The 25,551-nt window shown below is 41.5% G+C and overlaps 4 protein-coding genes across 5 annotated transcripts; 2 read left to right on the forward strand and 2 right to left on the reverse strand.

Annotated features, from left to right (window-relative positions):
* The first annotated feature begins 9 nt into the window (after positions 1 to 9).
* On the forward strand, positions 10 to 9,027 carry LOC124054237. Its single transcript, XM_046379975.1, has 7 exons — positions 10 to 1,042; positions 1,577 to 1,746; positions 1,993 to 2,171; positions 2,555 to 2,717; positions 2,999 to 3,123; positions 3,206 to 3,507; positions 8,251 to 9,027. The coding sequence occupies exons 2-7, from the start codon at positions 1,668 to 1,670 to the stop codon at positions 8,267 to 8,269; spliced, it is 867 nt and encodes a 288-aa protein (XP_046235931.1). The 5' UTR covers positions 10 to 1,042; positions 1,577 to 1,667; the 3' UTR covers positions 8,270 to 9,027.
* On the reverse strand, positions 6,232 to 17,247 carry pik3c3 (phosphatidylinositol 3-kinase, catalytic subunit type 3). Of its 2 annotated transcripts, none has more exons than XM_046379973.1 (25): positions 16,816 to 17,247; positions 15,473 to 15,661; positions 14,978 to 15,121; positions 14,754 to 14,883; positions 13,535 to 13,621; positions 12,842 to 12,937; positions 12,660 to 12,731; positions 12,465 to 12,569; positions 11,932 to 12,024; positions 11,606 to 11,791; positions 11,217 to 11,347; positions 10,553 to 10,634; positions 10,361 to 10,425; positions 10,169 to 10,274; positions 9,915 to 10,031; positions 9,559 to 9,690; positions 9,328 to 9,456; positions 9,097 to 9,166; positions 8,833 to 8,897; positions 8,663 to 8,747; positions 8,496 to 8,570; positions 8,243 to 8,411; positions 7,291 to 7,381; positions 7,030 to 7,155; positions 6,232 to 6,561 (listed from the first exon to the last, which is right to left on the reverse strand). In XM_046379973.1, exons 1-25 carry the CDS (start codon positions 16,878 to 16,880, stop codon positions 6,547 to 6,549), a joined length of 2,625 nt encoding a protein of 874 aa, XP_046235929.1. In that variant the 5' UTR covers positions 16,881 to 17,247; the 3' UTR covers positions 6,232 to 6,546. The 2 variants fall into 2 exon arrangements, with proteins under 2 accessions (XP_046235929.1, XP_046235928.1); XM_046379972.1 differs by having other exon boundaries at positions 10,361 to 10,428; positions 16,816 to 17,246.
* Positions 17,248 to 19,295: 2,048 nt separating this feature from the next.
* On the forward strand, positions 19,296 to 22,040 carry msmp1 (microseminoprotein, prostate associated 1). The gene is made up of 3 exons (XM_046380654.1): positions 19,296 to 19,930; positions 20,007 to 20,115; positions 20,950 to 22,040. Exons 1-3 carry the CDS (start codon positions 19,822 to 19,824, stop codon positions 21,119 to 21,121), a joined length of 390 nt encoding a protein of 129 aa, XP_046236610.1. The 5' UTR covers positions 19,296 to 19,821; the 3' UTR covers positions 21,122 to 22,040.
* On the reverse strand, positions 21,733 to 25,476 carry rgp1 (GP1 homolog, RAB6A GEF complex partner 1). The gene is made up of 9 exons (XM_046380653.1): positions 25,107 to 25,476; positions 24,761 to 24,876; positions 24,426 to 24,559; positions 24,265 to 24,348; positions 23,893 to 24,042; positions 23,507 to 23,653; positions 22,885 to 23,012; positions 22,607 to 22,784; positions 21,733 to 22,423 (listed from the first exon to the last, which is right to left on the reverse strand). Exons 2-9 carry the CDS (start codon positions 24,874 to 24,876, stop codon positions 22,200 to 22,202), a joined length of 1,161 nt encoding a protein of 386 aa, XP_046236609.1. The 5' UTR covers positions 25,107 to 25,476; the 3' UTR covers positions 21,733 to 22,199.
* Positions 25,477 to 25,551: the final 75 nt, after the last annotated feature.

The following is a 25,551-nucleotide window of genomic DNA, read 5'->3' on the forward strand; positions in this document are numbered from 1 at the left end:
TCGGTTCACCACTTTGATTTCATCTATCAGATTGATTTTCATAAAACCAGATGTCATGGTGCATGGGGGGAATAAGATCCCATTACTTTTCCTCAACACGAGGTCGACATTTATGGTCATGATGATGGTTTTCATAACTTTGGCGACTCCTTAACTTCTCATTTAGTTCCATCGGTCATCTCTGCGTTTTAATTTGCTTAGTGCTTTTGTTTTATTCCTTCCATGCAACTTCATGAAATGAATTTATTTACCTATCTGTTGTTAATGTCAGCGATGATGATGCACATTTTCTGATCATCGGTTTTATATCGTTTTCATCAAACAGGTTAATATTCTGCCTGCGTCTCAGTCTCTCAAACTTCTCATCCTCCTCCTAAGCAGATTACAGCCTTTCCTCTCTCTTACAAAATCACTGGCCTTCAATTAAATCCTTATCTCTCCACCCCTTTCATGCTCCCGCTGACTCCAGTCTGTCGTTCTCCCCTGCAGCGTATGCCATCTCCTCCTCAGGGTGTCTCTACGGGTGCATTTGTCTTGCTTTAAAAGGGAGTCGGTCACCTCCCGTACGGTACAGGCTGCAGTTAAGACGATCTCAGTCTCGCTGGTTTGATCCAGAGGTCACCAAGTTCCCATGGAGACGTCAGGTGTAAGTGTGAGTCAGTTGATGGAGGTGTGTTTCACAGTCACTCTGATTATTAAAGGTAAGTACTGAAGTTAATTTCAGAGTTTTTATTTGTGTTTTTTCTTTCTTTTATTGTATTTTTCAGTAGCCATTTCCTGTGTCTCAGTAAGCCATCCTGTCCTCAGTGGAAGCTCATGCTTGCAAGTGTTTAGAAAGTTGTGACAGTCAGACTTAAGGGGTCAATAAGCATCTGTGTGACTGTGCTATTTTGGTGTACGGGATTCGTGTGAACTTCCCAGGGTCGACTGGTTTAGTCTGCTACACTGCAGTGGAATCACTGGATTTAGGCTGCCTCCTGCAGTGGGATTGTCCCCATGCCAGTCCTAATACCACCTACACTGTGCAGACAAAGACTCAGGGGTAAGTCCTACTGTCTGTGTCTGGGTCTGACAGTGTGTGTGTGTATGTGTGTGTGTGTGTGTGTTGTGCTGTAACTTCACACTCTATTTTTGCTGCAATAACTTATTATCTGCAGACATGGGACATTTTATCCTTTCACGTGCAACTTTTGTGTTCAATGTTATTGCAGCTTTCTTGCTTCTTCTTCTTCATTTGTGGTGGTTTGTTGCTTAATACATATGCTTACTGGTATTTTCTCATGGTATTTTTTGAGCATTTCACACTTTCTCAGCCTTTTGTTTCCCCTGCCCTAACTTGTTTAAAAATGTGCTGCTGGCATCAAATTCAGGATAAACGTATATTTACAAAAGTCACTGGTGTTGATGAGGGAAAGCATGGAATAACTTACATAATTTCAGTTTTCTGAAGGCTTTCAGTTGCTGAGGCATGATTTTGTCAGTGAAAAGCCTGTAATTTGAAGATATTCCTAAATTCCTACCGTCTGTTTTTGCTCATGCACATGCTGTGCCATACTGTGACTGTGTAATGTTGCAGGGACCCCTGGCAGGACGTGCCGTGGTGTGTCTGGGTCTCGTCCCGCAGCTGTGACGTCTCTCAGATCTTTTGGAACTTTGAACTGTACAACATGATCCGTCTTGGTGTCCACCTCAGCCCCAGCTCCACCGTGTGGAACGAACCACGCAAGTTCGACTACAGTGACCTCAGTCAGTGACAGTCTGCAGTCCCTGTAATACACCACCTTTAAAAAAACAAAACAAAACTGTGATTCAGATCGCCCGCAGGTTTTCCTGTGTCTAGGTTCAGGAGTGCTGATTAGGAAAAACAACCGTAATGATCTTGGCTCAATGCTGCATTTGTTTTGAAGCCTTTAAAAGTACAACAACCTGCCTTAAAGTGTAATACGTAAGAATAACTAACATAACTAATGACTGTTCCTCTGCTCACTCCAGCCTTCAGCCCTCCCACTGTGTCAGTCTCTTTGCAAGACGATCAGCTGTTGGTGAAGGTGCAGTTCCCATGTGCTGCCAACAGGAGGTGCTCTCTGGAGAGGTGCTGTCCCATCTCTGAGCTGATTGACCCCTGGACTACAGTGACTGTATACAACAGGCTCAATCACTCTGAATATCAGGTCTGGAATATGTTTTCCCCTGTTTTTTGTGTTTATATATAAAACTAGATGGAAAGAAGGAAACTTTATTTAAAATTGGTTATCCATTATACGCTTGAAGTGTTTTTCCCTGCAAAAGTCTCATTGAGTAAACAAATGTTGAGTAAACTTGAATGTGGCTCAGTGCATCCAGTGACTACTCCAGTAGAACAGTGAAAGCTAATTCAGATGTTTCCATCCAGATTAAAACTGAAGTTTAACGCTGTGCAAAATAATGCAACTTCAAGTCCGAGAGCATAAAATCGTAATCCACTTTTTTGCTTGTTAAAATCAGTGTCAGTTATTAAAATTTGTCCATGTCGGCTAACTGTTTCAGTGCTTTTAATTTGAAACTGCCACTGTAGAGCCGTACAGTTTGGAGCCAGGAAGTGGTGACCTATGTGGCCTTCCCTGGCTTGGCTCCAGGTCAGAACTACTGTGCTGTGGCCAACTTCTCCTTCCCTACCTTTTCCATGGCTGCTTCTTTGAAATCTGCCCCTCAGTGTGTTGAAACTGTTCCCAGATCAGGTGAGAGGAAGACTGAAGATATGTCAAACATTAACTTTTTCAGCTACAGGCCGTTAAATCATGCCATGACCTTTAGAGTTTATTGTTAGGCAATAAGGTTGGGAGGCTGGGGTTAAAAGCTTTTGTCCCAGTTCAAAGGTGAATTTGATGCTAAGAAACTTTCAGGAATTTGCACAGACTCTTTTTGTTTACCTTAATCTATTCTACATTGTCCATGAAATTATACAGTTTGTCTGTTTGCTGGGGCCGTGATTTGTTTAACCCGTGTGTTCTCTCCTCAGGGCTGCTGCCCTTGATTTCTTTGGGAATTGGGCTGACTTTTATGCTCCTCGCTCCACTTCTCGCCATGTTTCTGCGAAGACCAAGACGAGCCGCGCCAACCGCTGAAAGTGAACCCAAGACGCCGGTACTTTTCCTTCACTTTATTTCTCTGCCTTTTTTTTCAGTATTCACACATAGACAATTGAACCCGTATTTCTTTCATTAAGGTGTCTGTTCACGATCCCGTCTCTTTGGTACCTCTGTCCCTGGTACCTGTCGATCCTGGTGACATCCATGTGGAGATCGCCGATGATCAAATCTCCATCGACTCCTCCTCCAGTCTTCCCTCCAACCAGGACCAGACCTCGACCCTGGGAAACTCCAGTGGTCCTCTCTCCAGCTCAGGTGTGGCGCATTGGGACAGCGGTGGGATGGAGTTGGAGCGAGGCCTGGGCTCTGGAATCAGCATCCTGTCTGCATCTCACTCAGCTGACGAGACATGTGGGACAAAGGGAGACTGCATCTCACTGTGAGTGTTGCTCTATAAAGACTGATGTCAGCAGGGGTCTGTAGGGCCAAGCTTCACATCATCAGTGTGCTGCAGTGGTTCTGTTCTAGGATTACTCAATACGTACTTGAAATACGGTACAGAAATACCAATACCATGTTTGCAATACTTTAGAAGCAAGAGCCATTACTTAAAATGTAAAACAGCCCAAATATATCTTAGACATAACGAGCATATTTTTAAATTGCCAAAATTAAGATCTTGTTCTTATCAAAATCATTTGTTTACACGATTCATTTATGCAAGAAACTGACAAATGTGAATATATTGTTAGCAGCTCAAGCTGGAAATGAGTTTTCTTTGCGCTGAAAGGAGCCAGTTGGGAGGGTTCAGGCAGATAATTCAAATGCTTCTCGTTTGCCTCCCTAAAGAATGATGGAGCACTGCCCGATTTTAATGAAGGTATACCGTAATTAAATTCAACCAGCACCTGCTGAATCTGGTCTGCATGACGTGCTTGTTTACTTTACTTTTATTCTTGTCTTTCCATTTGGTTTTCAAACCAGAGTGGGAAATAAATTCATAATGACTGCTGTGCGAGGTCTGAAGTTATATGAAGTTGGCCAGCTGTCTTATGTGACAGAAAATGTAATATCTTTGTGTTTTGGACTGTTTGAAGACTTGGGTTTTTGGAAACTGTAGCAACATTTGCTCGATTATTTGAGAAGATAATCTGCAGCCTAATCGATAATTATAAATAATGACTAAAGGTCAATAAGCTATAATGTATTGCAGGGAGGTTCAAACTCCATGACAGCAATGTGTGCTGAAATCTCTCTGAGAAAGATCTCTGACCTCTGACTGTCATTTCTCCAAGACCTTGGACTTGAATGGAGTCCATTATTAGGAAGATGAATGAAAACAATGTGCAATAAAGGTCACGCAAAATTGAATTCCGTATTGGAGGCCATCAGATGACGTCTAACGTGTAAATCTGTCATCAAGTGTTGGAAATGTGATAAACATGTAAGCACATTCGTCTGGCTCTGCTTGTCAGTCTGATATGAGTCGGAGATCTGCTTGAAGAGGGAGAATCGCCGGTGAAGCAGAAATAGTTTATCCTACGAGTCCAAACTGAGCTGTTTTCTGTGTGTGTGTGTGTGTGTGTGCCACCGATTCAGTGAAAAATCTAAACCTGGTTGTAGCTCTTCCCCCTCTGCCTTTTTGTGCTGAGGTCCAGTGACGGTCAAGACTTCAGTCCAAACCATAAGCTTCATAAGAAAGAAAACATCTGACCCCCCACCTACATGCAGCCAGCAGCGCCGTCATCCTGCATTTTTTTCTACCCGAAAATGATAACACAGGGTAGTTTTTGCTTTCACTCATTGCTCTGACTCACAGTTGCCCCATCGCTGCCTTTTCCCCGTGACTGACGCCTCTTTTTGCCTCTTGCATGAAAACAAGGAACATCTTGACATTTCGCTTTTCTGCCTTCTGTTTTGCTGGTGTTGCATTCTTTCCGCAACATTGGGGAGCCTTGGGGGTTTGGCCGTCCAGCATTGTTTGTTTCCTTTTCTACCTTTTCCAGAGTCAGCAGTGACATGGGGGGGCTGTTGAACCCTCCATATACAAGCTCTGTGCAAGGCTTTTATTAACAAGCACAGTGCTCACATTGTGAAGCAATAAGCTGGCTCGTGCGAATGAGCACCTGACAACACAACAGTCGGGCTGCTGTTCTCTCCAGTGTGCAGAAGTGGCAGACCTACACATGACCCTTTTTTGTTTTTAATATTCTGCTATTTGCAGTAATTTTTCTGAAAATATCCTCTGGTTGTGTGTGTGTTTTGGCATGTGCTGTCTTGTGGCTTTGGCTCACCGACTCCTGCGGTGACCTTGTTATGCTCGTTTCTCATTTTAATTTCTGTTTTGATTCTCTCGGATCACATTTGTGCACTTAAAACTCACTGATGATTGGGAGGAGGAGGAGGAGGAGGAGGAGGAGGGGGTCTACTCCAATGTTCTGTGTAACTACTAACTTCAAAGCTGATAACCAATCATGTATAAAACCAAAACCTCATTATCTCACTACAGAATTGTAAGAGTGCAAAGTTAGCAAACCCTGCTGACCTAGTCACAGTAACTTGCCTACATATTTTGTCAGCTTTGAACTATAATCTGTATATGACTTCCCAGCTTCTGTCTTACTGTTTTTCCTGTGTGGTTATCACATCCAGACTAAAACTAGAGCTAAGTCATCTGCCGTAGTCGTTATAGCTGTTGTTATAATGAAGTCTTCTGTCTGCTGCAGGTGCAAAACTGCATTCACAGGTGTCACTTTTAGATGCTGTTGTCTTTTGTTCTACCAAACGTAAAATCATCAATTGAGTGTTTCTTAGTTTACACTAATCAGTGGCTGCGCATGACTCCAGAGTAACGTTACAGAATAAAAGACCTTACCTTTAGAGATGTAGTTTGTGCTCTAAATAGCATGAACTGACTGGACTTTAATGTCTCTTTGTGTCTGGCAGGAAATGCTTAGTCACTCGCTCGGTGACTCACCATCCCTCTGAGGGTAGTTTCTACCCCCAGCGTTGATCGTATGACCGTCCACAGATGGCCAGCAATGGTAAATGAATAAACATGTTGCGCGCCATAAACGCTGCATAGCAGCACTTTTTTGGGCTAACATGATGAAAAAGACACACTGCTTTAGAAGTTCAGTTAAAAAAAACCAAAAACACAGCATTATGTTCACTTGTATCAACAATCTTTAATTTGGCCATACATTTCATTCATTCATTTAATTATTAATATACATTATATATACATAAGCAAACTAAGACGTCAGTGTCTTTGTTTAGCCATCTTGCAGTAAAGGTTGGCAGTGCATTCTTGGCTTTTTTTTTCTTTTCTTTTCTTTTTTAAACAGTGTCATTAGGTTTCTTTCTTTCACCTCTTACACGCTCACGGTGTCGTCAGGTCAGAGCCTTAGCATCGCGTCTTCCTGCCGCACAAGGTCGATCCAGTTCAGCTTCATCTCAACCGTCTCTTCTGTTGTGCTCACCTGCGCCAGTACTGAACAGAGTTGGAAAGATTAAATAATAGAAATGAACTTTTAAACACGTTGCCAAAGCAGGTATTGCGTGTTTCAGCTTGCTTATTCCAAACTGTCCGAACGTTAGAGCTGACTGTTTTTTACCCAGTTAAATGGCACTGGTTTCAGTTACATTTACAGCAGAATTAAAATCACCTGTTGGGGACTAAGCCTGCTTTAGACAGATAGTAAATCAAAGAAATGTGAAACATGTTACATGGCTATTTGTGTCTCCTTGTCAGAAAGAAATCTGCCTTTCTTTCCAATCTTAATAATCGTCTTAAGACTGATAGCATGTAAAATGTGCAGCAGTGATGTGAGTGTACACAATTGATAGCAGAAAGTACATCATTTATCGAGCAAAGTTTGTATGGTCCTTATGCTGTGGTTCCCCGGATACAGCTGTCAGTTTTCTTTTTTAGGTATGTGGTGTGTTCGAGTACACATACCTGAGCAAACTTGTGAATCTGCTCAACCACAGCAGCAAACAGAGCGCCCACACTCTCGTCAATTAGACTCTGCATGTAATGCACAGCCTCCTCATCCGAAAGGTCCAATCTGAACTTGTCCTGCACCTGGAGGAACATAATTTAAGATTTGCCCGTATTATTGCTTGACTGCATTTAAAGAGCCCTGATTAATTAAACTCTCATCAGTTAAATATTAACTATCGTTCATGCGAGGTTGCTTTCCAGGAACCACAAACTTACCTTCTTAACTGTTTTATCGGGCTCCAGCGCAATGTCAGGAATATTGGCATCCACCATGAGAGAGAACAGATTCAGGATCAGGTTGGAGTATCTGAAGAAATGGGCAGAAGGATACTTGGCATGACTGAAGTTTAAAGTTGCTGCACTTTTTTATTTTCATGCTTTGCTGATATAATTTGATACCAGCAGCTGCCACAAAGGTAGGAAATCATTTGAAAGCTTTGGAAAATGGTCGGCGATAATGTAAAATAGACATGATTTGTAGATGAAAACATGCAAAACTGCTGGAAAGGTCTGACTAGGTTAGATTAGATTAGATTAGATTCAACGTTGTCATTTCACATGTAACAAGTACAAGGCAACAAAATGCAGTTAGCATCTAAACATAAATGCAATAAGCAGAAGTGCAGAGATACAATATCTACAGTTACATGTATGTACAGTGTAAGGTTATTGCTATGGATATTATTATTTATTTATTTATTTATTTTACAGATGGTATATACGATTGATATGTACATAAATTAAAAGTTTTGCAAAGGCAGCTGGACTTTCTGGAGGTTCTTTGAGACATTTCACCTCTCATCCAAGAAACCTCTTCAGTTCTGACCAACTGTTGGGGAGTCCCAGATATTTAAGCTCTTGTGGGGTCATCATGTGAGTCATTAGGGTCACATGAGTCATGGTGTAAAAGGGACAGAAAGGATCACAAAGTGTCCCTTGTCCCCTCTTTGAATGAGGGGTTTGAAAGAGGGGTGAAGGAAGCCATCTCTGATCAGAGGAGGTGGCCTACGACACCATTTAAATACCTGGGACACCCAAAGTGAAACGTCTCTGAGAACCTGCGGTGAGTCCAGTTGCCTTCGGATAAACAGATATGCTTTGATGGAATGATTGCTTACACAACAAAGAGTCATATCTGATGCTTGTATATTTGTGTCCCATCTCTTACCTCCTAAGGTGCAGGAAGGCTGTGTAGCACTGCTTCCTGAACTCCTGGTACTGCTCGCTCTGCATGCCCCCCATCCCCTCCACCATCTCTTTGCTCAGCTTCATGGGCGGAGGCAGCGGTTTGGGGTCCCGACCCAGGATGTACCCAAAGTCGATGTGGAAGAGCTTCCCTGCATGAAGAGACGATGTTGTGAAACCGTTCCATAAACCAGGATGTTAATTAATTAGCATCTGAAAGAAGATGTCTGCCTCACCGGTCTTTGTCAGTAGCAGATTGTCCAAGTGTCTGTCTCCTACTCCTAGGATGTATGTGATGACGCAGTAACCAGCTGGAAGGATGCAGGGAGACAAATACCGATTAGACTGATAGGATCACCTGCTGTGTTCCTCGGGTAAATCTGAGACAACCTCTGAGACTCACCGCAGCTCTTGACGTAGGTGTCCATCACCTCTGAGCTGATGCCGTAGGGTCCTTTTTCACTTGGTGCGTGTTTCCTGAAGAAGCTCTGTTGAAATAAATGATGTGATTAGAAGGGCAGGTTACGTTGTGTGATCAGCTAGAACTGAGTATAAGTGGCTGTTTCTGCTCACCTGGATGTTGCCTTCCGTAGCGAGGACTTCAGCAACAGGAACGGACTGAACAAACTGCATAAAACCTGGAACAACAACACAATTCTGTTACTTTTTTTTTTTCATTGTTCTTTCAGCAGCTAAATGAGCTGCTGCTGTTTTCACAAGATAACATTCACAAGGAAATTCATTATTAAACTGGAACTAGTAAACAAATGCTCAGTGTCTGTATTTATTCACCCTGTTTTCTACCAAACAGAGCAATGAGTGGTCAAGACTTCTCACCGTGCTTGGTGCTGGTGGCCAAGACTTTATAAGGCGTCAACTTCAGGTCCAAATTCTCCTTTCTCAATAGCTATATGCCCCAAAACAAAATGCAAACATTTTAATTAATTAGGTAAATGGTGGCTTAAAAGGTTATAGCTTGGCTGTCGGTTTAAATGTCAGGCAGTCCAATCAGATTAAACAGGGCCTATCAGCAAATGCTTAAATCAGCTAACAGAAGAGTATGCTTACTTTGTCCATGAGCGAGATGATCTGAAGGATGAGCTGATCCTGTCTCAGGTCGTCTCCATGTTTGAAGATAACTGGGTACATGGCTCCATCCTCAGCCTTGAAGATCAGCTTGGCTGGCATCAGAGCACTCTGAGACACACACACAGGGAACAGAATTGTACACAATGCATCACACAGGTACTGGTTTTAAAAAAAAATCATTTATGCAGATTAAAGTTACTTTTTCTATACCTTAAAGAGAGTGGCGGTCTCAGGGACGATGCCTCGGATCCTGATCTGAGGCTCCAGGGGAAGAGGAATCGGCTCTATCTCTGAAAGATTGACCTTCTCATTGTCAGCCAGCAGAGCCTGCAGCCGCTCTGTCTGCAAACAAATGAGGAGGGATGCTGCTGTTTACACAACTCACCAGGATTAGTGCAGTCAGGTGCTGTTGCAGTTAAAATAAACCACCAGAATCAATGTAGATTTAGAGATATTCGTACAATAAAATGCAGAAACACATTCGTCATAATTTCAACACGTAAACTCAGAGAAAATATCGTAGAGGTTTAGCAGGTTTTTTCACGTGCGGGTAACTCTGTTCTTACCTTCTTCTTGCGATTTCCGCTCTCTCTTTGCACAGCTTTCATCAGCTGCACCAGTCTGTCTACAAACGTCTGCTGGGCGGCCAACAGCGACCGCATCACCCTCACACTCTTATCACCCTGGAGGGAAGACGTGTTTGTGTTACAAAGGGAAGGGACAAAGTAGTTCAGCTGGTACATACCACTGTCGTGTGTCTGGTTCTGTCAGTAACTTTTTTTAACCCAAGTGTACAGTACAGTTTATGTTTAGTCCTGACCTTGAGTAAAGCCTGACTGAACCTCCTCATGACATTGAGGTACATCTCGTGGGTCTTAGGATCTCTCTGCTGGGTGTCCTGATCCTCACACTCCACAATCACGTACCTGAAGAAGACACACACACAGAAGTTTCACTGACAGATAAGCTCATAGACATTTTCATTGACGAAGCTGTCTTGAATTGTACTCACCAATACAAATAATTGGCAAGTGTAGAGTTCTTACAAGCGCGGGAGATGAGAAATGTGCACAAGTCCTGCTACAAAGAGACAAAAACACAGTAAATACATCAGTGCCAGGCTGAAACAAACACACTGTGTGTTTCTGACTCCCTGCTGGTGTTTAAAGTAGTTTTCTTTCCAGTGACATTTTGCGTTTTGTACCTCAAGGTTTTCATTGTCAGCTCCTTCCTTGCCTTTCTGTGGAGCAGTGGGAGGTCCAGATGTGCCAGACAGGATCTGAGAACTACAGGAAGAGTTAAAAACAAAACAAAACAAACAAAAAAAAAAACAATACACAAAAATCATTAGAGAACATAGCAATTAAAACTGACTTAAGTCTTTAAGCTTAGAGGTGGGAGATGATTTTATTATTATTAAGCCTTCATTTCAGGATCTGTAGCTTACCGTTTGTAATCAAAGTAAATGTTTGAATCGGAATATGTTGCGGACGGCAATGGAAAGCTAAAACCCTCAAATATACAAAAAATTACGGGCCTGTCCTTTAAACTGAAGAGCTGTTATGTTCAGCAAGATTTAATCCGTGCTCCTTCTCCAGCTGACAGCCCGAGGTTCTGGCCCGAGCTGTACAGAGCGAAGGCCAGTAAAATCATAACACCCTAAGAGTTCATTACGGCACGTGAAAGAAAAATAATCAAATTCCGCAAAGCAGCAAGTACATGAATTTAGATCTAGTTACAAGTCATCAACAGACCACAAGAGAGCCTCCATATGTGCTGCCTCGCTTCTGTCAAAGCTGCTAGTACTGTTGATTTATTTATGATCGACAGCCAGGGACGCTGTTTTAATTTCTCATCCAAGTGCTGACCTGTCCAGTGCGGAGTCATCTGAAAGCCCCTGGCTTTCTCTCTTGCTGCCTGGCTCCAGGCCTCCCTGGATATCACTGAAGTTCTCATACTTGAGCGCCTGGACCAGCTGGAGGAGATACATCAGCAGGTCCTAAAGAGAGAGAGGAGATGGCAATAATTATGTTGATGGTACAACCAGAGTTTCTTTGCAATTAAGTCATATTTTGGATTTAAAGCTTAGATTTATCCGCTTTTCTGTTAATGTGTGCTTAATATTACTTTACTTCTTAATGCCGTTTATAGGACTTTGGAATAGGACATTGAAAACTTTTCTACAAGTTCATACACAGAGAGTGATCATCCTCCACCCACACTCCTCCTGACTCTCCCTGCATCCTCCTACACCTACCTCATCATCCGCCTGCTGCAGACGTGCCACAGCGTAGCGTCTGACCGTGGGGTTGGTGAACTGTGAAGACAACAGCTCCAGGGAGTCCTCCACGTCCATCGGCCTCCACTTCCCCAGCAGCTCCAGAGCCTGCTTGGCCTCCTGGGGCAGATCCCAGTTCACACACTTGAGAAACTTTGTCAGGGCCTGCAGCAAGATGCGGAGGAGGAAGAAGAGGAAGCAGTTGACATGTGCAAGATTGCACACACCATTTGAATCTTGAGGATTGGAATAAAAACCCGAGTAGCCTTGGGTATAGCGGAGCAGAACATAACAAAGATACCCACCTTCTCCTGTGTGGTGAGGTAGTACCTGAACTTCCACACCAGGTCCTGTTCTTCAGAGCTCAGCTGCTTTGTTGGAGGGTAGCTTACGATGATCTGTTGGTTCATACAGACCCACACACAGATATCAATTCAGTTTCAGTGATTTACAGTCACTACAAATGCAGAAACGTTCATGGCAAATTGACTGTAGACCTGTAGAGTGTAACCTTTCTGGAGCTTTTTTGTTTTCAGCTGAACTGAGCTGAGTTACATTCAAAGCATCTGTAAAATTGTCAAGAGGCCCATGAGTGTAATGCCAGTGCTCCTGAATTTACCAAATAAATATTACCTATATTGCAACAGTGCTTATTTGTTGTTTAATAACTGTGTAGTTTCTCTAAATTTCATTTTCATGAAATATGTTTTTTCTATCATTTAGCAGAAGTACATTCACTTAACACTATATAAATAACTGCACCACTTTGCCTTTTTACTCCTTTTTTTGGATTTGGATGTGATTATATATATGGGCCCTAAATAAAAACTAGACTTACATTAAGTTGGTCACGTGTGGCAGCGTTAGGCTTCAGGTCATGATCCGAGGGTCCGCTGCGGAGGCTACGAGCCAGTTTGTGATGTTTGCTCTCAACCAGGTTCTCCTGTAGAGAGACCGTGAATTGGAAAATAGAGCAAAAGTCTTTTCCACATTTTAAGTGTGTTTGTAGGGGTGTGTGTGTGTGTCTTCTCACCATCCCCATCTGTGGGTCAGGAACTTTGACAATGTCACAGCTGGTAAGGACGGGTGAAGCGTCATCACCATCCTGAGTGGAGAAAGAGGAAATAGACCAGTCAGTTGTAACGCAGACAGCTGCATCTTTATGGATATTACATGTCAAACTTCTCTCCTTAGATGTTGTAAAGATGACAATACCTTTTCATAATAGACAATACTGTACTCCTTGTCGTTTGTCTTGACACGCGGAAACTCCACCATGAGGTACATGAAGTTAGAGCTACGTTTCTCACTCTGCAGTGACACACACGAAAAGAATTTTTACATTGAATTCAGAAGACAACAAATATTTAGTAAAAGACTACTACAAAGAATGGGCAGGTGACAAATGCAAAACCTTTAAGCCTGCAATAACCAAACATTGACGTACTTGAGGAGAACTTTTAAGCAAACAGATGCTATTTTGCACTTCCAGTAGTTACGGAGCAACATTATTTTTCATTTGGAGTCATGTCTGTGGCCCCTGGTGAATATAAATTAATTCAAATGGCTTTCTGTGGCTGAAAAAATTTTGAGATGAAATGTTAATAATGTTTACTGAAGTTATTAGAGGCTATGCTGAGAGGAATTAAGTTAATAAATTAAGGCAATACATCCAGTAGTTGGTCAAAAGATTTAACTCAAAACCACAAATGTTAACCTCATGGTGGCACCGGAGTAAAAGTCAAAAGGAAAAGCAAGTAGGCTTCATCATCAGGGGACCATGAATGTCTGCATCAAACTTCACAGCAATCCATTTGCCATTTGTTCAGTTATTCCAGCCTGGAACAAAGTGGGCTTTTCCACTACAGGAATAAAAAATGCTGACTCAGTCCAGCCAAATAAACTCACCTCGTTGATCATCTCAATCTCTCTGAAGGTCAGACGGTCCAGCCAATCAACCTTCACCATGTGGCCCTGTCGATGGGCCTTTGTCAGCTGGACAGAGAGAGGGGAGGGGGGGGGGGGGGTCAGGAAAAAAGAAAGAAATGTCTACCAAAATACAAAGAAACTGAGGTTGCAGCAGAACTGGTCACAGCATGGTGGCTGATGTGCAAACAGCTCGACCAATCATGCACAAATCCAGTGCCAGCAGCCAATCCCGCATCTCCAGTTACACAGTCAGCACAGCAGCCAATCCACTCGTCAGTCAGTGTGGGTGTCGGGAATGTAAGCACACATTTGGCTATGAACAGGAAGCCCACAGTTCAGCTGGTTAGCATTAGTATTCACTCTATGAAACAACATGTGATCTGCTAGCATCCTAGACAAAAACTTGAAATATGATTTAAACTGCAAAAGAATAAAAATGTAAGAACCAATGAGTCTGTTTAGGGAATTTAGTGACTAAAATCAGATGATGTTAAAATGAAATGAACTCCCATTTGCCCTCTTCCAAATATTACAATAAGCTGCAACAAGTTGACAAATAATTTTCTTGTGTCCACATAAACAAGAAAAACGTGCACACACACTGACAAAACATACACTAACATATGACAACAGCAGAAAACTTAAAAACCAGTGTGTGTGATGCTTTCAAGATCGCAGCCGTAGACCCTGACAGACAGGTGTTCACACAAAAACCCAGGTCAAAAATGTATTTGTAAATGCGTTCAATGGGTTTATAATAACATACAAGTGTCCCACATAGAGCAATGCAAAATGTTCAGGGACTTCATAGATGAAGTTTCCCTGACACAGTCTGAATTGTTCTAATATGAAAAGAAAGTAATGAAATTTATTTGCAAATACATTTGGACCAAGGCCTTCTTCACACACATACAGTACACAAACACGCACACATTCTGCATTGCCAACACTAACTCTTCCACTTGTACTCACATTACTGAGTACCTCCAGGTCAGGGCCCTGGAACAGACGATGGTTTAGACACGAATCGGATGCTTTTGCTCCTTTTCCAGCAATTTTTCTCGTTCACCCCCCATCTTATCTCTTTCCCCCCATCCCTTCTCTCAACCTCTATTCAGTCCTCCCCTCTCCGCCTGCTAGCCTACACTAAAACAATTCCCCCTCACTCGCCAATCCTCTGCCCCACATACTATTGTACCTTAGCAAGCCTGCCCATCTGGTCCTCTGTCAGGCTGCTGCTGGTGCGTCCTGGGGTGGTGGTGGGCTCACCTCCGTCCCCCTCCACACCGGGCCAAACTTTCAGATCATGCATCCCTTGCCGGAACATACTGGAAGAACACAGATGGAGGCGTTTCAAAAATTAACTAAAACCGCTTCATTCCATAAGCAAAAGCAAAACTAGTAAAGAGAGCTTGGACTCACCCATATTTGCCAAACAGGGAGACGGTGGTTCCCCCAACGGGGACAGCTCTGCCAGGCCCATAGATGTCCCACACTGTGAGAGCAACCTGGGCACTTTGGGGAAGGTCGGGGTACTTGACTGGCAACCGCAGCCACTCGTTCCAGCTGCACAGGACAGCAGGAGAGATGACAGAGTACAGGATATAGTGAGTGTAAGGAGATAAAGGTCTGAGGAACTGAAACGTAACTTTTTATTTGAAGATGCAGGAGAAAGGATATGCTATTATTGGTTTGGTGTAAACTCTGAGAAAGGACAGGGAGGAATATTTCATATTTGGTGGTGAAAATATTATAATGGACATTACACAGAAGTTGTTTATAATTTGATTTTGTGGGGAATGTCTCTTCTAAATTGAGGCTAAATCACAAAAACTAAGACTTAAATTACAGAAAACTTAAAGTTTTACTTTTTACATCAAAGCAGTCGGGAAAGAAAGGAGACAGATTAATACTCACTTCCAACGTGTGCTAAACGCTTTGTACGAGGTGCGAACGGGCAGGGCGAGAGGTTTTCCCTCAGCAAACACCTGACAGGTGACATACAGGTCCGAACAGTTCTCCTGGTACAGTCCAGAGAACCGCAACATGGGGTCTTCGAGCAGGGCCTTGTAGCTCTTCTGCTCTCGCTTTCCTTCTAAACTGCCTCTGGGAGATGAGAAAAGAGAGACAAGGTAGAGAAGTGAGGAGGAGGAGAAACAAGTATGTCGTTTGCTGATGTTGTCAGTAGTGCTTCAGCTTGTCCTCTCACTATTAAGTCAACATTTCAAACCTGTTCGTCAAAGTGTCTTCATAACATTTTCTTAAACCTGGCTTTTACAGACTGCACTTAAATGCAATGCTAAATGCAATTTTCGATTACATTTTAGAAACTATTCTAATTGCAAAAGAATAAAGACTAGAGGCTGTGATGATTGAGAAAACAACTTAAACTAGCATCATGTATCTCTCTTTGCCTTAACACTATTTCACTATTTCCAATATGTAACATAAAACAGGAACATAAGTAAACTTTTCAAAATTTAACATCAATATGTAAGTATCAGTATATTCTCACAGATTCCTTCATCGACATGAGAAAGTACAGTTTTATTTCTGTTTTGTTCTTATGTGAAAGAAAAAACAACACTATGATGTGTAACCTGCCTGACAACAAAACAAAATATCCTACAATGACCAGAATAGTAACATTATCGTCCCAATAGCGCAGGAAATTTGCTTAACAAATACAATAAATGCAATAAAGGACAACACAATAAAAATAAAACACAACAAATGTCCCAATTCATCAACAATACAGCAATATAATCGTGTAATAACAATAATGTATTCTGTAAAACTACTAAAGTAAATACCACACACATTTTGGACACAAACAAACAAATATGATGAGCTTATGAATCATTCTTTCCATTAACCGATTAATCAGTTTCTTAGTAGCTTTGTCAACGATATCAATAGTCAACTATCAAGAACTGTTGTATATTAATTTTCTGTCCTTGGACTAAAGGGTTAATACAAGTACAAGATCAGAATAAACACATTTTAACACATCACTCTGCAATCTGCAATGACGGCATGAGGCATTCACTGGTCTGTTAATTAAACTGTGATAAACAGATTAGTTTAAAGCTTAAAGTGAAAACAAAAACACAAGTCGACTACACACATGTCGACCAAACACACACAAGCACAGATACACACACACACACACACACACAACAAATATAGCAAGCATCCTTAAGTCACAAGACAGATTACTCACAACCGCTTGGCCAAAAGCGTTTAAGCACAAAACTTACATCTTAAGTTGAACGTTGATGTCCAGATCACAACTGTAAACATAATTGAATTTATCAGTTTCCATCTTCCGACGGGAAAACACTAAATTCTAGCCAAAAACCTGACGTCTTCAACATGAAATCCCGGACGGTTATTTGAGAGTTTGCGAGCGGATGGTTGCGACAAGGCCTCGGCTCAACACAACACTGTACAGAACCCTGTTCAAACTGCTGCTCACACGGACAGCTACGCTACTACTGTGTGCACACGTTTAAAAGAAATACTTTGTGTGCTTACATTCACGATAAAGACATTATTTTAACGGCTGTCTAACCGGCCATGATTTGGTGTTTTTTGATAGCTACACAACAACACAGAATCGACCGGAATCTACAGCCAGGCTAAAGTAGTCTATTATCGATGCAGTAGACGTGAGGAAACTGAACTAGCAATCATTGTATCTTTTGTTGATTTATCAAGTCTGACTTGGTCAAAGAGGAAGTACAGAAAAAGGCGGGGTTTACCGCACGCTTATTAAAGGCACAGTCCACATGTGTTGACGGAGAATTGGCAATAAAAATGGGCAATTAGAAAATAATGAACTGTTTTGCAACATTTTGTACTAATGGGAATATGTGCGGCAGGTGGGTTTTAAAATTGAACCCGTGAAGGAATGTAATTAAATGCATTTATTTCATTATGAGGAACATGTACTTTACTTGAGTATTTCAATTGCCTGCTTCTATGTACTTTCAACCAGAGGTAACTATTGTACTTGTTCTATTTGATAACTTTAGTCACTAGTTAATTAGCATATTTCCACACCAAAGCCACGGTGGAACGTTTTTTAAAATTAATTTATAGGCTATCAGGTAAAAAAAAAATCAGATAGTAGGAAAAATACTGAAAATACTGAATAGATAGATAGATAGATACTTTATTGATCCTAAGGGAAATTCAAGTTTGTTTGTTTTTTGTTTTTTTTTTTTGTTTTTTTTTTTGAATATTGGATCTTTTACTTGTACTTTTGCCAGTACTTTTAATACATAACTATATTTATTGCCTGAAAATACTACTCAAATAATAACCATTAAGTTATCCTATATTTCTAGGCTATTAATGCTGCTATTATTGGTAAAGCAGATGTTTCAATGGTATCATAATATAATTTTCTCCCCTAAAACTAAAGACAGTGTTATAAATTGATGGCCAGCATTTCAGGTAATGTGAAACCACAGATTAGACATTCTCATGAAAATTGTCTTCTACTTTTTATATTTATGATTAATTCTTCAGGATTAATTATTTCAAAGAGAGACATTTTTACAGCATGAGTTTTTGAGCCTCTTAGGACACTCTTAGTCTGTTTGTCTATATGGAAGATATTTCTTTAATATGAAGAAGTCCCAGCGTAACAGTTCTCTTATTAAAGATTAAAGACATCAAACATGATGACAGCCCTTTAGCTTTTATTAAATTAAAATGCACTTGTCAACCATTAAAAGCATGTCCGTGAAAGGCAGCGGGTGTGTGACAGGAAAATCCTCATCTTTTGTTTTGGTGAGGTCCTCCCTTTTCATCAACGCTGGCGACAACGTAGTGTGAACTCACCATCGGTGTCTTGTGTGAGAAGCGGTCAGCACCACCCAAGCTGAGCTTATGGAAGAACATCTGCCGTTAAACCATCTTCCATTATCTAAAACAGTATCTGAATAAAACGAAGCATCATCTCTGCCATCAGTTGTGATCTGTTTAAAACTCATATTAATCAGCACTGCAGCAAGAGAGGCAACTGTGAGTCATATGAATGAAGAAGCGTCCCTGACCAATGAGGGAGGCCTGTCAACACTCTTCAACTACTGTTGGGGTACCAGAGGAAAGGAACGTAACACACCAGGTTATGGGGCTCCGGGGCCTCCTGTGACAGGCTTGAGAGGATTTTTACAATGATCTTAAACCTCAAGCTGCAGATAGCAAACAACTGGAAGAAGATGAGCTAATACTTTATTGGCCCAGGCAGCCCTGCACTATCAGTTCAGTTCATTTTATATTTTTGACATTTTACTTCTTTTTCTCTCGTTTTCTCTGGGGTGAACTTGTGAGTACAATGATTACAGAAATGCACACAGGTTAAAGCAAACCAGAGTTCAGTGGATAAGGGATCTCTGGGGCTGAAGATGCATACTTAGAAGTCAAAATATGCACACAAGAAAATGTAGATTTAGCAATTGTCTCTTGTGATGAGAAAGTTGCGCTAACATAGTTTGTTCCTGGACTTGGGAAGGGCAGCAAAGGCAGTTCCTAAGAGAAAAATTCAACATTTAGAGAAAAGCTTATTAATTTTCTTGGTTGGAGGTAGTAAAATCAAGCTGTCCAAGTCACCAGGTTAGTTCAGCTTAGCATGAGGACTGGAACAGTGGGAAACAGCTTGTGTGCTACTGTGCAAAAAATCAGCATCTTAAAGGAAAAAGTTGTATCTTGTTTGTATCATCCGTAGAAAAACTGAAATGTAGAACTGACACACTGCTCATAGATATGTTAAGTGAAATGTTGTCACAGAGTGGTGTTCAGACATGTGTTTTACATGTGCATTAGTCACGTCTTCAGTTGCTGGACCTGGCTGACAGAACCATGTGAGTGTTTGAATGGTGTTGAATCATGCTTAATAATTCCATTCTCCCCCTGCCCTCCATCTCACCTCTCTCCTACCCTCTCTTAGTCACTGGATTGGATGTGTCATTGTTTCTATCACTTTAGAGGTTCATGCCTGCTGAAGCGCAGCGAGGTGATCTCCAGAGCACCCAAAACAGCGCCAAGATACAAAATTCCCTTCTTATTACCACCAGCCCACACCCCCTCTGCAAAAACCACCACCTCCTCATTCCCCATGGATGGCATGACTGACACCTTCTTCAGCCAGGCCTGATGACATGACGGCGCTGACCCCACCTCTACACCGTGGTCATAAAGCCTCAGGATGTATAAATAAGGGAGCAAAATGAGAAAGGAGACCAGAGGCCGACCAGATGAAGATGGAGCTCGCCGGGGTTAACTTTGTGCTTGCAGCTGCGGGGTTTCTTCTGTGGATCAGCGGCGGGTCTGCTGCGCCCATGGAGTGCCACTTCAACTCCAGAGGTGAGATCCCATCCTCTGATGAAATGTCTATAACCTCATCTCTGAGTTCACATTTGACTACCATGTATTGTTCCAGCTCTGTGCGTGTTCGAGGGGAGGCACTACTCACTTGGCGAAACCTGGATGGACGACGCTTGTATGCAGTGTACCTGTCTGCAGCCTGTCGGCGTTGGTTGCTGCGAGACGTGAGTACACAAACGACCTGTGTGGTTTGGTGTCCACATGCCCACGCTTACTGCTCTGAACGTAGACTGAACAGAGTAGCAAAATTTACTTCATAGTAGTGGATATGAATTGATGTGTCTTCACAGGAAAATTTATGTTGCAACGTACAAGTAATTCAGACTTTTTACTTGAGTGAAAGCAGCTTTAAAAATATTCTGTTACAAGCCCTGCTTTCAAAATTTTACTTAAGCACCAGCAGCAAAATATACCTGTAAGTATTATAAGTAAAAGTAGTCATGAGGCAGAATTGACATTTTTAGAGTATTTCATTATCGTGTTATGAATACAACATCTTCCCATACTCAGTGGAACTCTTTCATATACTGTTGGACGTTTAAGAAATAGCAGTAATAACATATAATATTTTAAAATACGTGTCATAAGCTGATTACATGCTCACATGTAATAGCAAAACTTTAAATGTAACTAGTAGCTGTTAAATGTAGTGTAAAATAGAAGTAATCAAGTAAGGTACAAGTACCTCAAACTCCACTATAATACAGCACTTGCATAAATGTGCTTAGTTGGTTTCAACAACTTGCATTAAGCGCTCAGCAACTATTTGTAAGCTTTTACTTAGGCTCTTTTCTTGAAAATGTTGATTGTTTTGGAAGATCAACATCATGGCCTGCGACCTCTGGCGATGGTTGTTGATTTTCATCGCTGTGACACTGCTGAACCGCGGAAGAAACTGGTTCTCACAGTGTCAGGAGTTTACAGCCCACGTTACAAAGAATAAAGCGGACAGTAATAGAGCCTGAAAACCCCTCCGCTTTACGTTGATTACTATCCAGTGTGCATCGGCCTGTGGATTTCCCTGCGTGGTGTGAGGTGCGGGTGGAGCCAGTGACCTGCAAGGTGTCCCTGGTCCAGACAGCCGACCCCCGCCTGCCCTGCTCTCCAGGTGAGGACATCAAGGACCCCAGCCACGGGTCACTTCAGCTGCAGCACCAGCTCGACGAGTAGAAAACAGTCCGGCCGTTATCTGTTCAGTCTGTTTTCCTGTGAAATCAATACTCACCATAAATATCAGTAACCATTTTTATATACATACTGTACTAATGTAAAACTTTTAACAGCAGCTGTAATTTTTGGATTGTATCATCAGTGAAGGAAATGTGAGTCTGTGAAAATATTTTGAGGTAAAAATGCAGTATTTTCCCACAAAGCATTTTGTCAGTACCAAATGATGTCTCACGTTAAATTCTGTCTTCTTTAAATGAAACTTCATTTTCAGTTTGTGTTCGGTATTTGTTACTATAATGGCTGCTTTCAGCTACAAACTAACAGAAGCAGAAGTTGCACAGCTTTGTTCTTACAGACTGTTAAGGTAAAGATCCTGCACATATGGATATTTCTGGGGACATTTATGTTAAGCCAAATGCCATTTCTTTAATTTACCCAACAACTTATTGTAAATATAAGCAAATACAGTATATACATACGTTAATATATATGTAACTATTCCTGTTGAATTTGACCTGTCCTCTGCTGTAACTCATTTACCCTCCAAATAAAAATCTTCTTTGCAAAAGGATGGTTTTGTGAAGGAATGAATGACTTCCTCACACATGATCTGTCAAATTTAAAATCACACTTTTAATCCATTTTTCTCTTGTAGTATTTACATTTCAATACAGTATTTGCTCAAGCTGAAAGAAAAAAAACGTTAAAAAGTAAAAATAGTTTGGGTAAGAAACAGCTGTTTCATAAAATGAAAAAGAAAAAGTGTGTGCATGAATAAAAGAGAAGAAATAAATACAAAAAAAGCACAGCAACCACAGAGAATTTCACTCCATAAAGTCAATAAGGTCCAAGAAGGAACTCTGAAAAAGACATTTGGATACTTTACATATGGAACCCATCACTAGCTCTGCATAGACAATAGAAACAACAACAACAAAAAATGTTCCTTTGTTCCTGAAATGTGCACCTCCGTGCTGATATTTCTCATCTGGAAAAGAAAAAAAAACGCACTCACATACACATTCAAACATCCACACATACCATCAGAAATACGTTCACAGTCTCACACGTGCAGCAGTCAAATATTAATGCTGTTGGTTCCTGTAAAGTGGGACATGTAGGAGGCCAAGGCCGGATTGGTGGGCAGGACTTTGATTGGCAGATCCCAGCTGAAGGTATCCACTTCGACATGCTCTGTCCCCGTCCAAACTGTGACCTCGGACTGGTTCTGCAGAACTGTGGGTGGTTCCATCGGCTCCTGGGCTGTGACAAATTCAAAGTGCAGGCGCCACCTCAGGGTCACTGGACGGACAGAGTTAAAAGTTTTGGTTAAGTTGATTCTGTTCTGTTCTGTTCTGTTGATTCTGAAGTGTTAACATATTTGATCAAGGTAAAAATATAATATCTGAAATGTGGTGTCTGAAATATTACACGAGATGTCACAAATGACAGAGACAGACATGTTTCAGCCTACTGGTGACTGACCTATGTCTGTGCTGAAACCCGGAGTGACATTGAGGGGGATGGGGAGGGAGAAGTGGCTGGAAGCTGTGTGGAGGCAGGACTCCAGGTGTCGTCCGTGCCCAGTCACACTGACAGCCTGCCCGGGACGCCGCTGGTACTGCTGCTGGATCTCCTCCTCACTCTGAAGGCTCACTGAATACTAGGAAGCAAACACACACACACACACACACATTTAAAAGATATTATAATTCACACTAAACGAAAATCATTCGAGCACTGCAGATTAGCAGCAAACATACCTGCAAGCAGGGAATGTCGCCCTCTGAGAAGTTGAACGTGCCGATGATGTCCTCCCCAAGTCTGTACACACTCTTAAAGATGCAGAACTTTGCGACTTTTCCACGCATATTGGTGATATTAAACATATCTGGACGAAGTGAAAGGAGGACATGTCAAATGTGGACATACAAACAAAAAAACTGTGGACCATATAATTCAGAAAAGAATATTAAAAGCAGGATATCAGTTATTAGTTTAGGATATTAGTTGACAATTTTTTAGGGTTATAAAGCCTGAACTACTGTTAATATTTGTGTCTAGTTTACATTTACTACTGTATGAAATTACTTTCCCTGTCAGTACACGTTCATATCTGTTGTCAAATACATGACAAATCTTACTTGAAATTAACTGTTCTGCTGGCTAACAAAAACACACAAATTAATGACATGATGCAGCAATTAAGCAAGTGAGGAAACTGTTTTATTTCCTTCAGTAAACTTAATTTTTACTTGTGGGTAACAGATGCCTCAAAGGAAAGAGTGTACAATTTCAAATAACAATATGACAATAAAAAAAAGACAATAAATCTAAAAAAACCTGCTGTAGAAAATGGCAGAGAAAACAGAGAGTTTGACTCACGGGAGCAGCGTCTTGAGGTGGTAACCATCAGCAAGTCCAGTGCCCTCTCCAAAGGCCGAGCATCCCTGCGGCTCGCCTCCTCTTCCTCCAGGAACGGGTTGGAGGGAGAGACCTCCTCATCCTGGGGAAATGGAGGCTCTGGCATGCCTACAGGTTAGACAGGAAAAAGTCAACATTTGAGATTTGAATGTGATCGTAGTAGAATTATTACCAGCCTTTATCTGGTTGTCACTGCAGCTTTACTCATTCTGTTCCAAATCCATGTTAAAGCAGAAATAAACATTTCACCACTCCTGGTTTCAAAGTGATACAACTCATTAGCACTGGAAGCTTTGCTGTGCAAAATGCCAGAAATTTAAATAAAAAGCAGTCAAAATTGATCTCACCTTGCAATACCAGCACTCTGAAGGGAACTCTGAGCAGTTTGATGGGAGAGTTGACTCTCTGGCAGCCGATGGTCAGTTTATAGACATACTTCACTGCCTGACCACGGAAACTTGGAGGACCATCTATAGGTACGATCTCACTGTATGAATCTGTGGGACGGTGAGTAAGCATGTGAGACTGTTTGAATCACACACACACACACAAAATAAATATGTGATTCACTTATTTATTTTAAATAAATTTTACAAATACTACTTGGGAAAAGGTACCAGTTATGAAACATTTAAAAATGCTACAATACAACGGTTTTGTAATTTAATTATTGAAAGAGTAGATTTAACTTTTCTATTTCTACACATGCACACACATACAGGTTTTGCTCTCCCCAGGGTCCAGGCGCAGGTCACAGAATAGTATCTTAGGTGGAGTATCCAGCACACATTGCCCTCGCTCTCCTGTAGAAGAAATGGAGTCAAATGGAGTATTTAATTTCAATTTATCTCAGGATCCATCTTTCCCTCCCCATGCTTACCTCTGCTTGGAATGAGTACTGTGTCACTCTCAGCCTGGACATCCTGTTTGTTGCCCTGTGCAGGCAGGGCCACTCTGCTCTCACTGGCATGAAACTGACAGTGGATCTGGGCACTAGCCCATGCCAGCATCTCACTGGGACAGTGGGAAAACAAGGGTTTCACAAGGACTTGCAGGGTGATTGGTTTAATGATTAATTGAACTGTCCTGCATCACACTTTTCAAAGGTCCCGTGTATATAGTGACATGAAGGATTACAGTTTTATCTTTCACTCTTTTTAAGAAAATCTGGACAAAAAGCCAACGTCAGTGAATAGGAGAAATGAGTTCACACACCTGCTGGCAGAGGTAGAGAGGTGAGACATTGGATTGGTGAAAGTTATGAGACACTCCATGAGCTCCCCGGCGAGAAACACGGGGCCTCGGGCCATGGAGGCCACCACCTCGATCATCTGTAACATTAGAAACCAACAACGCCATGTTACCAATTTAAAGATCCAACCTCTAACACGGAGAGCAAACTGCACTGCAGTCCGAATTACTTTGTTTTGTAATTCCAGCAAGAAAATACTACTGTGTGTGCATAAATGTATTATTAACGTTATGGCAGTCAAAACTGCAAACAGAAGTTAACTTGATTAATCCTGTCTACTGTTGTTTAAATCGCAATTTAGACACATACCTTGGCCTCAAACGATACTATGGCAAGACAGCGACGATGTCTTATTCCAAAACGCACCTAACTGTACTTTTCAAATAGAATAATACAAAAATTGACCGTCTTTCCAGAAGAACTACACATAGCGTAAGTAGTTAGCTAGCATTCCAGCTACAGTAAACAACGATATCCGCTGCTGTACGACCAATCACAAACCAAAGAAAATAAAACTTTTGAAGAATAAAAAATAACTATCATAAAACGTGAATATTTTGAAGTTTAGTTTCTGTTTACCGTCACAGGGGTATAAAAATCAAAAATTAAAATATGTTTTAAAGACGAAAACACCAGCGCAGAATTTCAGGTAATGTTTTTTGTTCGGCCATCTAAAAAACGTTCCGTGGCACGGTTAACGAGAGTTGGACTGTTGCTATGGTAACTGATCGGGAGGCGTAAGCTCAATATTTAC

This window comes from Scatophagus argus, chromosome 23 (genome assembly GCF_020382885.2).
Source record: "Scatophagus argus isolate fScaArg1 chromosome 23, fScaArg1.pri, whole genome shotgun sequence".
Taxonomy (NCBI): Eukaryota; Metazoa; Chordata; class Actinopteri; family Scatophagidae; genus Scatophagus; species Scatophagus argus.